The sequence below is a fragment of the Squalius cephalus genome, assembly GCF_949319135.1.
Source record: "Squalius cephalus genome assembly, chromosome: 14".
Classification (NCBI taxonomy): domain Eukaryota; kingdom Metazoa; phylum Chordata; class Actinopteri; order Cypriniformes; family Leuciscidae; genus Squalius; species Squalius cephalus.
Genome location: NC_137135.1, coordinates 1,843,085 through 1,858,771, shown reverse-complemented (window position 1 = coordinate 1,858,771; position 15,687 = coordinate 1,843,085). Strand labels below are relative to the sequence as shown.

The following is a 15,687-nucleotide window of genomic DNA, read 5'->3' as shown; positions in this document are numbered from 1 at the left end:
CTGACTAATTACTTTTTTGCCCCACTGTATTTATTTTCTGTATCAAATATTTGGTAGCATTCTCTGTGATATCCATCACCTTCTGTAATGGTGTCTGGTATAAGTTCACAGGTTACATTCATTCTGTGAGCAGATTCCAGTGGTTCAGTTAATCTCTTGTCACGTATTTCTTTCATTCTGGCTAATCTTGCATTATATCCATAATATATTTTATAAAGGATATTATTTTATATCCATACAAGGCCTTAACTATATTAAATTAAAAATAATTAAAAACAACTATTTAAAGTAACTATCAATGTAGTAAGAGGGGTCAATTATATTAAATAAAGATGGGGAGGGTGAGGAGTTTGAATGTTGGGATGTTGGAATGTTAGCACGTTAGCATATTAACTGATGCTATGGAAATGGTCCTTGATCGATTATATCCATACAAGGCCTTAACTATATTAAATTAAAAATAATTAAAAACAACTATTTAAAGTAATTATCAATTTAGTGTAGTAAGAGTATTGGGTCACCTAAAAGCTGTTCTGATTGACTAGGCCAATCTCGACGTGTTAAAATCGTTTATTAGGGTTTCCCTATTCACAGGGCTAAAACAGTTAGTGTATCCCAACAATGTCAATGTTAACATTCAGATTCATATTCTACACATACAGACCTTTCAGAAAAGCATGATTTTTTTTAAGGGGAGGGGGTTGGGGTGCATGATAGGCGAATCTAGGTCGTGGCCTTGAAATGGGCTCATTATATCGACATAAAGCCTTACCTATGTTAATTTTAGACACCTACCAATAAGCAGCATGGTAGGTATTTGACCTAAGTCATCATATGTTAAGTTTGAGTGTGTATTGGGTCACCTAAAAGCTGTTCTGATTGACTAGGACAATCTCGATGTGTTAAAATCGCTTAAAATCGTTTTTTAGGGTTTCCCTATTCACAGGGCTAAAACAGGTAGTGCAACCCAAAATTTTCAATGTTAACATTCAGATTCATATTCTACACATCCAGACCTTTCAAAAAAGTATGGTTTTGTTGGGAGGTGGGGGGGGTGCACGGTAGGCCTATGTAGCTCGCCGCCTACTTCTTTAAAGTCTAGCAGCTACAGTCCCCTCGTTGCTTAAGCATATAGCTAACTTAATGATTCTTTAATGGATTTATTACAATTATTTATGAATGACAGGCAACACTGATACAAATTAAACGATATTCAAAAATCATCCATTTAGCCTACCTAAACGTTTCCATATGCGTCTCTCACTCTGCTTGCAAGTGTATCTGTGTTACTATGGTTACCAATGTAGCGGATTAATTTCGAACTTTAATCAAACTGACTGGAACTACCTGTGCATTAAACGGTTTTACTGCACACCTTCCAGCCAATCAGAATCGAGTATTTAAACAGCCCATGGTATAAATAAAATTATATTGGACATATAAGAATGAATGAAATGTAAAATGTTTTGTTAACAGTCGCGGTGTGCGTAACTAGGCAACCACGTTCACGTTGCATGACGTCATCGAAGTATGTCCCAGAACGTGCATACTCTTTTGCTACACACTCAAAAGTATGGATCGTAGTATAAGTAGGCGAATTGGGACTCAGCCACTAACTACACACTTCCTCTACCGTAACCACAGAAGAAGAGTCTTAAAGCGGCAGGCACCCAGAAATGTCAGAGCCTTTTATACAAGTATGGTGTGCCATCAAGAGTCCGCTGTGACCAAGGTGGACAGAACAATGCCGCCTGTCTCTTCATGGAGGTGTTTCGAGGTTCTGACAGGGGGAAGGAGGATGGAGTAGTAGATTGCAACAATGAGAGGCATCTTTGTGCACTCCTTTACATCTACCTTCCTCGAATAAACCGGGACTTAAATCTTTTTGTTAATCAGTGGAACCATCACCGCCTGAGAATGTGTTTACAAGACAGATTCTCACGATTTGACCCTTTGTTATCTGTCGTGCTTGTCATTCTCGTCGCCGAATGGAACATTGAGCACCATAGAGGCCAAGTAGAGGCAAACTCCTTCCTCAGCTCCGCCGCCGCACACTTTGAGCGCAGCTCCAACACGTGACCGTGACGTCTAGCGGCTCATATCTAACGCCTGATTACTATGGGATTTTGGCCAGACGGCTGCCGAGAGTATACACGCTAGTTCACCTCTCAGTTTGCTTAGCGATCGCCAAAAGGTGCACAAATCACACCTCGTAGACACACACACGCTGAACACGGACACACACACACACGCTGAACACGGACACACACACACACTGAATCTAACGCAGATCTGGAGACAGAGATGTCTTTATTTTTACAGATCAACAGAATGTGTTAAACTGTGTTTCTTGTCCAAACACTGACAAACAAGAATCAGTTTAACACAATTAAGCTTTGCTGACCAAGTACAAAATATAATAATTCACACAAACGGTTCATAAAAATACAAAATATTACATACATTTTACCAAATATTAGAAAAGACTAGACAGATTCGGACAGATTTTCATCAAGTGTTTTTCTCACTGCAGACATTCACCAGTATCATCTTTTACACACGGACACGTTAAACAAAACATCTGATCTCGTGTCTTGCAATAGCATACTTTAATTATTTGATCTGAATGATCGATCAGTCTTGTATTTTGAGAATACTTCTCTTCTCTATATCATTCATCTCCTTTAAAATTAGAGAAACGTTGTAGCGTAGTTCCTGGAACTTGGCAACTGGAACCTAGAAAAGAAAGAGAGAAAATCAATCAATCAATCAATCACTCACACACTCACTCTCTCACTCACACTCTCACACACACACACACACACACACACACACACACACACACACACAGTTTTCTACAGAGAAACATCACCTGAACTGAGAACACTTGGAATAACGCACACAGTTATTTTACGGTATATTAAAGCATCTCTCATGATTGTGTTCATAATTCCAGGTGTTCTGAGTTCAGCTGATGCTTCTGGAAGATCCTATAATTGTGTTTAATGGATGAAACTGCAATATTGCCAAGAGGGATCGTAAATGGAAGAACTGTTTATTTATGGCCAACCAACGTATTCATGTTGATCCAGCAAAACACCTGTAATTATTTTGAGATATCATAAGAGACAAATTTGTATACTTTAAATGTTCTGTTCTGTATTTTTTGGAGGAAAGTACAGTTTACAGAAAATAAGCAGACCTAATAAAGTCGACTCTTTTTGTTACACATCAGACAATATGAAAATAAAAATAAAGCTGCTAAGAATGTGTGAGCATCTGTTTTTGATGCGTTAAATCTCAGATAAATGAATAATGCAGTAATAATAATGATAAAGACCTGGAAGCGATGCACGTGTCCATCGGAGAGCTTGATCTGCATGAGGATCGAGGGCTGAAGAGCTCGAGCCAGAGAACTGAAACACACACACACACACACACACCAGTATCAATCATATCTGCTTCTGTTCACATTAAAAACATTATTATTATACATTTTAATTATAGGCGTCTTTCATGGCACTCAAGGACACAAAATCCATAAAAGTAATTTAACCAGACATTAAACAGTAAAACCAGTACAGCAACAAACATTAAATCACATTAAAGCCTGCCTGAACAGATACGCTTTAAGACGAGATTTAAAGACCGAAAGACTAGAATGTTGGGAACACTGAACATTGGCGCATAACCGTGACCTCGAGTTTTTTCACGTAGTGTAACTGCGCAGCGCTTCTGCGTTATACGTCATCACACACGACCAGCGCCGGCCAATAGTGAGCCTACGTGTGACGTATAACCCAGAAGCGCTGGGCCCAGAGAGAAGGAAATGAATAGTGGAATAAAGTCGTTATTTTTGTTTTGTTTTTAGCACAAAAAGTATTCTCGTCGCTTTATAAACTTAAGATTGAGCCACTGGAGTCACTTGGACTATATTAACGATCTCTTTAATGCATTTTCTGGGTCATCAAGTATCAGTCCCTTAGAAGCCTATGGAGGAGAGATCCAGCTCTCAGATTTAATCAAAAATATCTTAATTTGTGTTCCACAGATGAACGAAGGTCTTACGGGGTTGGAACAACATGAGGGAGAGTAATTACTGACAAGAGTTTTTATTTTTGGGTGAACTAACCTTTTCAGTCAGCGGTTAAGTGTTCCTCTCAGCTACAGAGAAATACAGGAACATTTCCCCGTTATTCTCCAGGTCTGGAATATTAGACCCTATAGACCCTTTTAGCGCCGGCGTAACAGTTACATCACAGCGTTAGCAGGAGGCTAATCTAAGGGAAAACTGGAGGAGGCCAATACAAACCAGCACAGACTCGGCTAATTTGAACGTTAATCCTGTCTGATCCTCCGTCAGTGAGCGAGCGTGTACGGGTCGGCCAATCTGGCTCCGTCCATTAAAATGTACTTTTTTAAATAACAATCGCGGTCCTGGACAGTGAGTGACCTTACACATCAAGATAAAAGCGGATTTTCTCCAGTCATTGTTAAAAAAAACAAGCTAACAAAACTTGCTAACTAGCGTTCTGCCTACACCTAAGCTAACACAAAACATCAGTGTGTTTACCAACTGACAAGGGGTCCATAGGAGGACAGCTGGGACGTCTGGGAACCCAGAGTTATGAAGAATATGGCTTCCGGCCCACTAAAGAAAGCTTTAGCTAAACTCTAATTGTAAAAGGACAGTAATTGCTTTAAATGCAGTTTTTTCAGTTCTTCACGTCTATATGAAATGATCAGTACTACTGTACCTGGTTGAAATGGCAACATCAACTCTCCATTTAAACTCCTCCATCTTGGCCAGACTCGGCTCTTGATGTCGAACACTCACTGGGGTTAGCCTGGAGGAGGAGAACCGGTTATTCAAGAACCGGCCAGGATAATACAGTCAGTCAATGTGTGTTTCGCTCTGACCTGTTTCCAAAGACCACACTGGACACGTCTGAGAGGAACTCTTCAGAAATCCTGTGATTAACAGATAAATACATCAGATAAGTATCAGATACATACGAAAAAAGGAAAAAATATTACTTTATATTTGAATTTTTCTAGCATAAACTAATTCATTTTACTGTAGAAGACATCTCTTACCGAAGAGCTCTGAGATCATCATTGAAAACCTGAAACAAAGACAATTCAAATTAATTTTGATTAAATTGATGCGTTTAAATCAGTTTTCATATTCACACACAGTATCATGATCACAACACAAGTCTGTAATTGCAGTAATTCAGCAGTTCTACACACTATTATAGAAAAATGAACACAATTTTAACACAATTTTACTTTCAGGGATATTTCACCGCTGGAAAGATGAATGTGTATTTAAAATGGGTCATTTATGTAGTAGAAATGTGAAATTATTCTAGACGTTGGAGCCTTCCAGACTGAGAAAAGCCAGAAAATGTATTTTTGGCTCATGAGGATGAAAGACAACTCCCAGAATGCACTTGCTTGAACACATGCGGAGCGAGCTCCTCAACCTGGCTGTAGTCTCTCGCCTCTGGACAAAAAAGCCTCAGAAAAGAAAGATACTAGAAAAGGCAGTGTCTTCACTACTATGTTCCTTTTTAGAAAGAAATGATATCTGCGAGGATTTCCAGTCAGGATTTAGACCATACCATAGTACTGAGACTGCTCTCGTTAGAGTCACAAATGATTTCTGGGTAGACAGGGCATCATTCATTCACAGGTTCAATGGTTTTTTGAAAATTCAGAATGATTCAATTCGAGATGATTCACAATAAAATTCAATGCGATTCGATTAATGATTTGAGGATAGTGTTAATGGCTATAAAACCTTATTAAAGTGTTCCAGGTTCATTAAACACACAATCCTTCCATGCAGAGACTAGAATATCATGCACTCCCCAACTTGATTTGCTCTTATCATCCGATCGTGGTTGTATCTCACTATTAGTGTTACATTTGACACTATTGACCACAACATTCTTTTAAATAGACTTGATTTCTCATCGATCACAAGTTCAGTATGGCGTACCACAAGGCTCAGTACTAGGACCGTTGCTGTTCACTCTGTACATGCTACCCTTAGGAGATATCATTAGGAAGCATGGCATTAGCTTTCACTGTTATGCCGATGATACTCAGCTCTATATTTCTTCACGCCATGACGAAACTTACCAGTTCACAAAATTAACAGAATGCATAGCGGATATAAAAAACTGGATGACTAGTAATTTCCTACTACTAAATTCTGAAAAAACAGAGATTGTAATTATTGGACCAAAAACTTCCTCACGTAATAACCTAGAATAATGTCTAACACTTGATGGCTGCTCTGTTAAGTCTTCGTCGTCGGTTAGGAACCTGTGTGTGTGTGCGTGAGTGTGTGTGTGTGTGTGTGCTCTTTGATACCAATCTTTCATTTGAAAGACACGTGTCTCGTATCTGTAAAACCGCATTTTTCCATCTTAAAAATATATCTAAATAGACAGATATACACTTATGATGGATAGATGCACTTATGATGGATAGATGCACTTTTACATAACTCTGATTGTATTCGTCTGAAACTAGAATGTCATATACACCTAGGATGACTTGAGGGTGAGTAAATCATGGGCTGATTGTCATTTTTGGGTGAACTATCCCTTTAAGTATCGGTTTCCAGAATTGTAATTGATTTTCCATTCCCTATAAAGCACTGTGGGTTTGCTGTAGCAGCGTCAGTGAAGACAAACACTCCAGTGAACACAGTAAAGGCACAAACACACACACACACACACACACAGTAAAGACACACACACACAAGGAGAGGTTGCAAACCTCGTGTCTGAGCGCAGGCCTACGCAGAGCCTCCTTCAGAAGAGCGTACAGTCCTGCCATCACACGGTTCAGGCTCTCCTCTGAGATGAGTCCACTCTCTGAGATCCTCTGAACACACTCACAGCAGTCCTGGCCCTCCATGGCCTTCACCACCGCTGGAACACAGGAGAACCACACAGGTGAACCACACATCAGAGAAGAACAGAACAGTTTTCTGAGTCAGTGTCGCTGCACAGATGAAGTTGATGATGAAGACTCTCATATCTTAAGTGAACACACCTATAGAGAGAAATGCACCTTTCATTCGCAGTACAGAAGCAGAGAACTTGTTTTCAGTTCGTTTAAAAGTAGACATTTCAAACTATGCTAGTATACACTGAGTTTCGGTTTATTTATGAGATGCTCTACAGTTCTGATTGAGACGGCAGAAAGTGTATCCTGATTGTTAAGTAGAACCCAAACCTTTACAGTTTGTTAAAGTATTACAATTATCTGTATGACCAGAAATTTGTATTTTTTACAGAGTAGGCTACTTTAAGTTTTTCCCGCTGTGCAGTTGATCACGCCGGCTCCTCTATGCCATTCAGTAAGCGCACCAGACATGTGCCAGTACTAATATGATATATCACAATAATAAACATGCACGATATTGGTATCGTGGGCACTTCACAATACCGTATATAGTTCATCATAACATCATACACCAGCTATATTGCTAAATCTACCCGGGTTTTCATATCAACAGAAAAATATCCCAGGATAATAACCTAGCATCTCTTGAGACTAGAGCTTAGATCGGGCCCAAAAAAGCAAGCCCGACCCTACCTGAGCCCGGCCGGCCCGACACATTAACTGTAATTATGAGCCCGAGCCCGATTTAAACCCGACCATTTTTAATACGCGGGCCGTTATAACCAGGGTGGCGCCAGATAATTTTTTTAACGCAGGTGCTGAGGGGGTGCTAGATCATTGACGGGGGAGCTGCGCAATTATATATTATATAAATACTATTAATAAATGAGCAAAAATTGGCCACTCAATTTTTAATATTCAATTATTTTAATTATCACAATTAAAGTTTTAATTTTATTAAATTGAACAAGCACAACATTCAGCATTCAATCAAATATTCTTAAAGATTTATTATTAATAATGTTATTTCAACATAGAATTATTTCGACATAATATGTGTCCTCATGCAACAAGCAAGATGTCCATTTATAAATTCTGTGACACACGTGCATTGATTTAATTTATGATGAGATGCGCTTCAGTTCACGTACAAAAATGCAAGTGACTGCGGCTCGCCGGCGCCTCCATGTCATGATTATATTGTCTGCTGTATTTGCTTCTTATTTATTAAATCCAGGCAATTGGCTGATGAAAAAATTATTAAAATTAAGAAACAATTTATACAAAACGAAATTCACTTTAAAGAAAGGCTTTCTACAATACAGAACTTAAGGAAGTGGTCAAAATCATGTCTGAACCACTCCATGTCTCCCGATATATTGCGTGTCCTCCCATATACTCATACTGTTCACTTTTCATAATCAACATAGATCGGAAAAAAATAACATTATAATATTTTATGTCTGTTCATCGTCAAAGTCCCTGAAGTCCCCGTTTTTTCGCTGTCATAGGCGAGCAGCGTGCCGCACTTAATGCACTCGACAAAGCCAACACATATGTTGTCACTTCCCGCCACGACCAGTTTAAAATGTTTCCATACCTCCAACTGTCCGCCAAACTTGCTCAAAGTTAATTCTCCTGTTTTAATTTTTTTCTTTACTTCTTCAAGCTCCATGTTGCACTTAAGCTACACAATAGTACAGCACAGCAGGACCGGTGTGATGCGTGCGAGTGGAGGAGACGCTGCGCATGACACGTGACGTGCATGATCAAGGGCCCGACCCGGCCCCGCCTGAGGATACCCAGCTAACACACGACGTAACAGTTACTTAATGTATTCATACTTTTTGGTCACGTCATGACTTTACTAACTGACAACGTAACTACAACGTCGCATGCTCGGAATTTCATTACCATCATATTACCAACCCACAACGTCATCAGTACGTCCTCCTAAGGTTATAAGATAACCAACAACGTTCCAGATACGTACTCTATTCGTAGAGAGCTCCCTCTCTCGCTGTTGTTTTCACTGCTTTCAGGTGAGTTTAGTCTCTAAAATCACACAAATAATACACACAACTGTTCTTGACACTTCTCTTACTTGTAATTGACACGCTTCTGTTGAATATTTGCTTTACATAAATGGTTTAGTGTCTTCGGAAAAACTTGTTAGCATCTCAAGAAGAGGTAACGTTAACGTTATGCTAACTTCATAGCTTGAGCTTTTGATATGAACGTTTAGGCTTTTAATCACATCTTATGGGTAGATGAGAGGTTTTGATAGTTTTGTAAAAAATAATTTAGTTTGGAAGTGAGCTAATTTATTTAAAGGGGTGGTGTAATGCCCTTTCCACAAGATGTAAAATAAGTCTCTGATGTCCCCAGAGTGTGTGTGTGAAGTTTTAGCTCAAAATACCCCACAGATATTCTTATATAGCATGTTAAAATTGTCACTTTTTGAGGGTGAGCAAAAACGCACCGTTTTGTGTCTGTCCCTTTAAATGCAAATGAGCTGCTGCTCTCAGCACAGGGGGCGGAGCTTCAAGAGCTCCTGTCCTTTTACCTCACACAGACATGCACTGGAAATGTCAATGTTTATGTTCAAACTGGAGTCAGACAATGATGGAGAGACTCGAGAAGAAGAGACAACATGTAGAAGCAACAGGACATTTCTGAATGGTTAGTTGATGAATTTATGAAGCTGATGTGTAGTTATCCTCTAGTCATTGATTAGCATATTCTGTCATGATAATCTATAAATCTTGTTCCCGGGGGTGGGGTTTATGTAAATTATAGGGTTAGTGATGTCACTAACCCTGGAGGAATGTGGTGTAGTCTCTACCAGCCGTTTGTTGTAGTCCTTAAAAAACGATTTCTTTAAAAGCAAATATCTCCCTTTGAGCATTGTAACTTTGCAGATGTTGTTTATGCTCAAACAGCAACATTACACACTAACTAAAGTTAGAAAAGTCAAATCATAATCAACCACCCCTTTAACAAACGTATTTATTTAACATAAACGTAACTTACTCGATGATGTCACTTACATGGAGTGTGAAAATTGGCTGAAACTAGCTCAATGGTTAACACAAATTGATAAAAATAGTTCTGTGTTTTCAGCAGCAACAAAATAATCCTTCTACAACAGAGGAGAAGCTCCACGACTTCAACATTTCTGAAGAAAGCTGCTGCCAGAGAAGTTGGAAACAGGTGAAGTGAGGAAGCTCATTAAATAACTGCATATCCATTTTCTCACAATATTTTGTCACTTACTGTATGCATCTGTTATTTTCTTATTTTTTAAATTCTCATATTTACATTTTCATTTATTTGTTTCATTTATTTTAAGAAAGTTTTGACATCCAAAAGTAAGTGACACTGTATGAGCAATATGAATAAGTGAATAAGTAAAACTAAAACCATAGATGAAACATTTAAGATTATTATCAGTGTTGAAAACAGTTGTGCTGCTTCATATTTTTGTTATTTTCAGGGTTATTTGATGAATGAAAGAAAAAAAGCAGCATTTATTTGAAACAGAAATCTTTACTCTCTCTTCTGGTCAATTTAATGCATCCTTGCTGAATAAAATATTATTTATTTTTATGTTTTTGTTTTTACTCTACTGAACCCAAACTTTTGAACAGTAGTGTAAACTACTTTTTATATATGTTGGGTCTATTTAACAATGAATCCTGGAGAGAGAGAAAAGAAAATTAAACTGTTCCATTGGTTTACACAAAAAGATTATCAGCACAACTGTTTTCAACATTGATAATACTCAGAAATGTTTAGGACGTTTGGATTGTAAGTTATTGTTCAAGTATCAAAATGCTGACTCGTTAGGCCATGTTTTCTCATTAAAATCAGATGATTTCCTATTAATTCAATAGAATGTAAGGGAATAACTCTAGAATAACCTTCCTGATAATGTTTGGGGCCCAGAAACACTATCCTAGTTTAAATCTAGATTAAAGACACATCTCTTTAGCCAAGCATTCAATTAACACATCTCATAATCTTGCACTATATGTGATGAAATAGTAAAAAGTGCACATGACCATCTTTTGCCTGAAATAATATGAACAGCAGCAATGCTAATCTCTCTCCTCCTGTTGTCTCCTTGTTTCCATCTCAGGATGCTCAGCATATTTTACTAGAGATCACAGCAGCTCCAGTTCAGATCCAGCCTCACTTGGGAAGACTTCTAATGACATCAACACTCTTGAAGACAATGTGTTTAAACAATTTTCAAATGTTAAATGACATTTTAAAGTGTTGAAACTAATTTAAGTTTTTATGTCAGGTGGTACAACAAAAATATTATGTATTGTAGTTGTACCACCTGACATGGAAAGTGTACCACCAACCTACCCATACTTGAAATTAGCAGTTTTTATCAGTATTTGAGAGAGCTCTACAAGCTTTTTCACTCTGCCAAAGAGATCAGTTAGGCTCCTCTGGACGATGCATTATCATGTTTACTGTTATTACCTTGTAAATTCATAATAACATTTGAGAATATACAAATTGCTGGACAAAAGTTTCTCAATTATCTCAACAGTTTTAAAACTACTGATATAAAAAACAATCATATGAAAGGCTTCAAACCTAAAATGATGGCATAGTTTTAAATTTTGTATTATTAAGACACCATTTTAAACTGTTTTCTTAGTCTGTTCATTTGTTCGGACCGTTGCACCACCACCTGACATTTTGGGGATTAATGCCTTCAGGAATAATCATAAATAGGCCTAGTTTCCTAGTTTAAAAAAAATGGACATCATAATCACGACTTCAGAAGAAGAAAAACAAAATAATATGTATTATTAAATGTACAAAAAAAAAAAAGATTTCAAACTAAGGTTTTATAGAATATACTAGTGATACATGTCATGAAGTTATCAAATTATTTTAAAAGGAAATTATGCACTTGCCACAACATAACTTTGTGACAATGTTTAGATAAATATATGAGCGATTTTTAAACAAAACTGTCTGCTTATACAGATTCTATCTTTCAGTGCTAATTGCTTTGTGTATTTAAATGTTAAATGGGAAAACACTCAACTGTTCTTTTTTCTTACATTTTTCTTTTCTTATTCTTGCTTTGTTATTAGGGCCACCAAAATGAAGACGTGTAGGAGTAGTTCAATGTTCAAGCTTTTGGGGAAAACCTTGTTCATTTAAATGTACAACCTGTTTGCATACTGTTTTTTCTGTTTGTGCTTTGTTCTATAGTAAATTAACTAAATTAACCAAATTTTGAGTCTGTATCGTTCATATGTCGTTGAAAAAGTCTCTAAAATAGTTTTGGGCCAATGAGGACAAGTTAAATTAGACCACTGCATGTCCGCCCATATTATTAAAAACTAAAATGACCAACTGGTTACCAACACATGACTGTCGATCCACAACGTTGCCACGACGTCGCCGTTACTTATTGACAACGTTACGTTGTGGCAACGGATCCAGGAATTTCACTTTTCCGGTTGCCACGACGAAAGTTTGGTCACCAGATTACGTTGCAGTAACAGTAGGGTTGGGTACCGAAACCCGGTTCCAATAGGGAACCGGTTCCGACGTAAACGGTAGTAACCAGACCGAATAAGAACGAAACTTTCGGTGCCTGACGTTTTTTACCTCCCCCTATAAAACATCTCGCGGCACAAATGATCCAATAATAAAACATCTCCAGTTAACCAGCAGAGCATTCATTTAGTTCGTTTGTTAAATAAGAGATCTAGCGCTGAAATGTGTTTTTTAAATCAAGTGATCAAAGACAAAGTGCTCGTTGCCGCTGCGATCAGGACGCGCTCGGATTCTTCACTCGGACGCGCGCTTAATACGTTGCGGAGATCGATCTATTTATGAGGCGCCGTCTATATGATTATGTGCGCGGAGAGTTTGTGTGTGCGTGCTCGCGTCTCAGATGAGTATGTGCGCGGAGAGTTTGTGTGTGTCTGTGTGTGTGTGTGTGTGCTCGCGTCTCAGATGAGTGTGTGTGTGTGTGTGTGTGTGTGTGTGCTCGCGTCTCAGATGAGTATGTGCGCGGAGAGTTCCGCGCGTCTCGTGTGTGTAGAGTTTGCGTGTGTGTGCGTGAGCGACTTTAGAAGTTGTGCATTTCATATGTATTAGTTTGAGCATTCAGCAGTATACATGTATGTGTGACTACCTAGTGTATGCAAGGGTTTCATATGTGCTTGAATGAAGTTTGATTTAAGCCCTAGATGGCGCCTCATATCTATTCGCTCTGGTGAAATCTCAAAATATAATGGACACAAAGTGTCCCTGCTTGATATACAACCACTGATGAGCATAATCGGTTTAAAAAAAATATATATATATATATATAAAAAAAAAAAAACTACGAATGCAGATTAGAACCCAAAACCTCTGACACGCTTGACTAAAGTTCAAGTTCAGCTGCCAGTGTTCCTCTTCGGGTAAGTCTAGTATTTTAATGCCAACTGCAAATCTTGCATTTCAAGTATGAAGTATATCAATATCAAGTATATTTATATGAGGCTATACTGTGTGTGTTAAATATTTCTGCTCAGTGTCAGATATTTCTGTTTTGTAAAAGTCATAATATGAGAAGACAAAATTTTGATCTTAACGCAAGTGTTTTGTGCTACATTAGTAGCCTTTAAAAGGGCACAATTTTTCATTTAATCAGAAATCAGAAAATCTTTTTCAGAAAATCACACACACACACACACACACACACACACACAGAGGTATTTTTTTTTTTATAAAGTGTGTGCGGTTTAGTTTTCTTAAGTACCGTTTCAAGAACCGTTTAAGCACCGGAACCGTTTGAAAAATACCAAGTAGGTACTGGTATCGGATAAAACCCAACCAATACCCAACCCTAAGTAACAGTCACGTATTTGTGTTAGCTGGGTAGTGGCGGGAAATATCGGCCTGGGCTCGGGCAGAGAATCTAAGCTCTACTTGAGACTCCCTTGCCTCACAGCATAGTTAATGATATGCGGAGGCCCCGCCCCCGTCGTGATCTTATTGGTTACAAGGTAGTTTGTGACGTCAGAAACACCAGCGATTTCAAAGCGTGTTTTTGAGACTGTCTTTGGTTCACTGCAGTTTTGAGGAAATACTCAGCAATGGTGTCGACTTATGAATTTACACATGATTTGTCTTAAAGCATATTAACAAACACCACACAGACATAAACTAAATTAAAAGCATTAAACTGAACATTAAAACATTAAAGTGGTGATTTTCACCACAGGGTGACTTTAAACATACTGCTGCCAAAACACCTACGGTTGTGCTGGATTCACAAGTTTGTATAACCGGTGTGTGTGTGTGTGTGTGTGTGTGTAACAATGTTTTTCAATTCACCTCGTCACTCGGTTTACAAGATCGCGGATGTTTATATCCTTCAGTGTATATGTGAACGCGCTGCTCGTCACGTGAGCGGACCGTCATACTGAGATCACGAGGGGGTTAATCGGGCAGTTTCCGAGTTTATAATGAAGAGCTGGTAATGAAACTGACCTCCGAGTATCTGTGTGAAAGTGTCTCTGTGGAGATTCTTCAGGTGTTTGCCCAGCAGCTCCACCTCAGCAGGGACTCTGCCCCCGAATAAGCTCACGGACTCGCTCATCTTCTGCACAGACGCGATGAGGAGAGAGACTGGTCTCTGACAGATCCTGAGCTAGCTCTCCTTCTCCTCCCTCTTCTTCCTCTTGTTTACTGGCGATCCACTCTTCAGCAGCATTATCGCCACCTACTGCACTGGAATAATGAAACTCGCATGGGTCTGAAGTTTAACATCTGTCACACACACACACCCTCATAGAGCTTCATGTCCAACTCTGTCCACTCTCAGATTATTATATTCTATAGACCTGAGTCATATATGTAATTAGTGTTCTGTAGCTGTCTGTCCATTAAACCTTTTCCTAAAATATCCTCATTCTTCATTCTGTCCTTCCCTGAATTTAACCCTGTGTGTCCCAGTCTTGATCTTCTATATTAATCCTCCTACTGTCTGTGAAACTATAACACCATCTATAACACTATATAACTATAACACTGTTCCCACTGTCACATCTAGTCTGACACTTATTCTTTAACTTTTTCCACATCAGATTAAGATGCTATGTAATTTATCTTGTTAAGTTAATAGTTTCTAGTAACAATGGAAAGAAGGAGCCGTGTGTATATTTTGTCTTTGCACACATTGATCCTCACCCACATTCATTCACAGATACAGGCCATTATCATCAAATAATCACTCATAGCTGGACATAAACTAACATCTGAGTGTAATAGCTTCAAAAAGGTCTATAAAATATATATATTTTTAAACGTGTACTAACAAAGACATTTTTCCACCTCTGTTTTAGATTGTAATATTCAATGATTCCTAATTTCAATTCCAATGAGGTAAAAAAAAAAAAACTTAGATATCATTCACATTTAGTCTTATTGCAAAACATTTAATTGTGGCTGAATATCATGAACAGAAATCAACAGGCTAAAGAACACTTACACGAGGAGCGTTTGCCTGTGGTTTAAAAACACCTTAGAACAACTAGCATAACTAATATACACTTCAAGCATTATTAAAGACAATAAACACTCATAAAAACAAATAGACACAACTGAACAAAGATACGACTGAAATAAACAGTTTTAAGATTTTCAAGTATTCAGGTTCAGAAACTGTAATCAAATGTAAAATAACACTGCAGTTTATAAATAAAATATACATTACAAATACAAAAG

The 15,687-nt window shown here is 38.1% G+C and overlaps 1 protein-coding gene across 1 annotated transcript; it reads right to left on the bottom strand.

Moving 5' to 3' along the window:
• Positions 1–2,283: 2,283 nt before the first annotated feature.
• Positions 2,284–14,673, bottom strand: commd5 (COMM domain containing 5). Its single transcript, XM_079892433.1, has 7 exons — positions 14,452–14,673; positions 6,796–6,950; positions 5,098–5,126; positions 4,921–4,971; positions 4,758–4,847; positions 3,341–3,416; positions 2,284–2,736 (listed from the first exon to the last, which is right to left on the bottom strand). Exons 1-7 carry the CDS (start codon positions 14,558–14,560, stop codon positions 2,635–2,637), a joined length of 612 nt encoding a protein of 203 aa, XP_079748559.1. The 5' UTR covers positions 14,561–14,673; the 3' UTR covers positions 2,284–2,634.
• Between the last annotated feature and the right edge of the window lie 1,014 nt (positions 14,674–15,687).

What these genes read in the sequence shown, in the direction of transcription:
- commd5 (XM_079892433.1), bottom strand. Translation starts at nt 14,560, where the DNA reads ATGAGCGAGTCCGTGAGCTTATTCGGGGGCAGAGTCCCTGCTGAGGTG. An exon ending in GGCCTGCGCTCAGACACGAG is followed by an intron (nt 5,127 to 6,795) that starts GTTTGCAACCTC and finishes TCTTTGTTTCAG; the next exon opens with GTTTTCAATGATGATCTCAG. An exon ending in GATGATCTCAGAGCTCTTCG is followed by an intron (nt 4,972 to 5,097) that starts GTAAGAGATGTC and finishes TGTTAATCACAG; the next exon opens with GATTTCTGAAGAGTTCCTCT.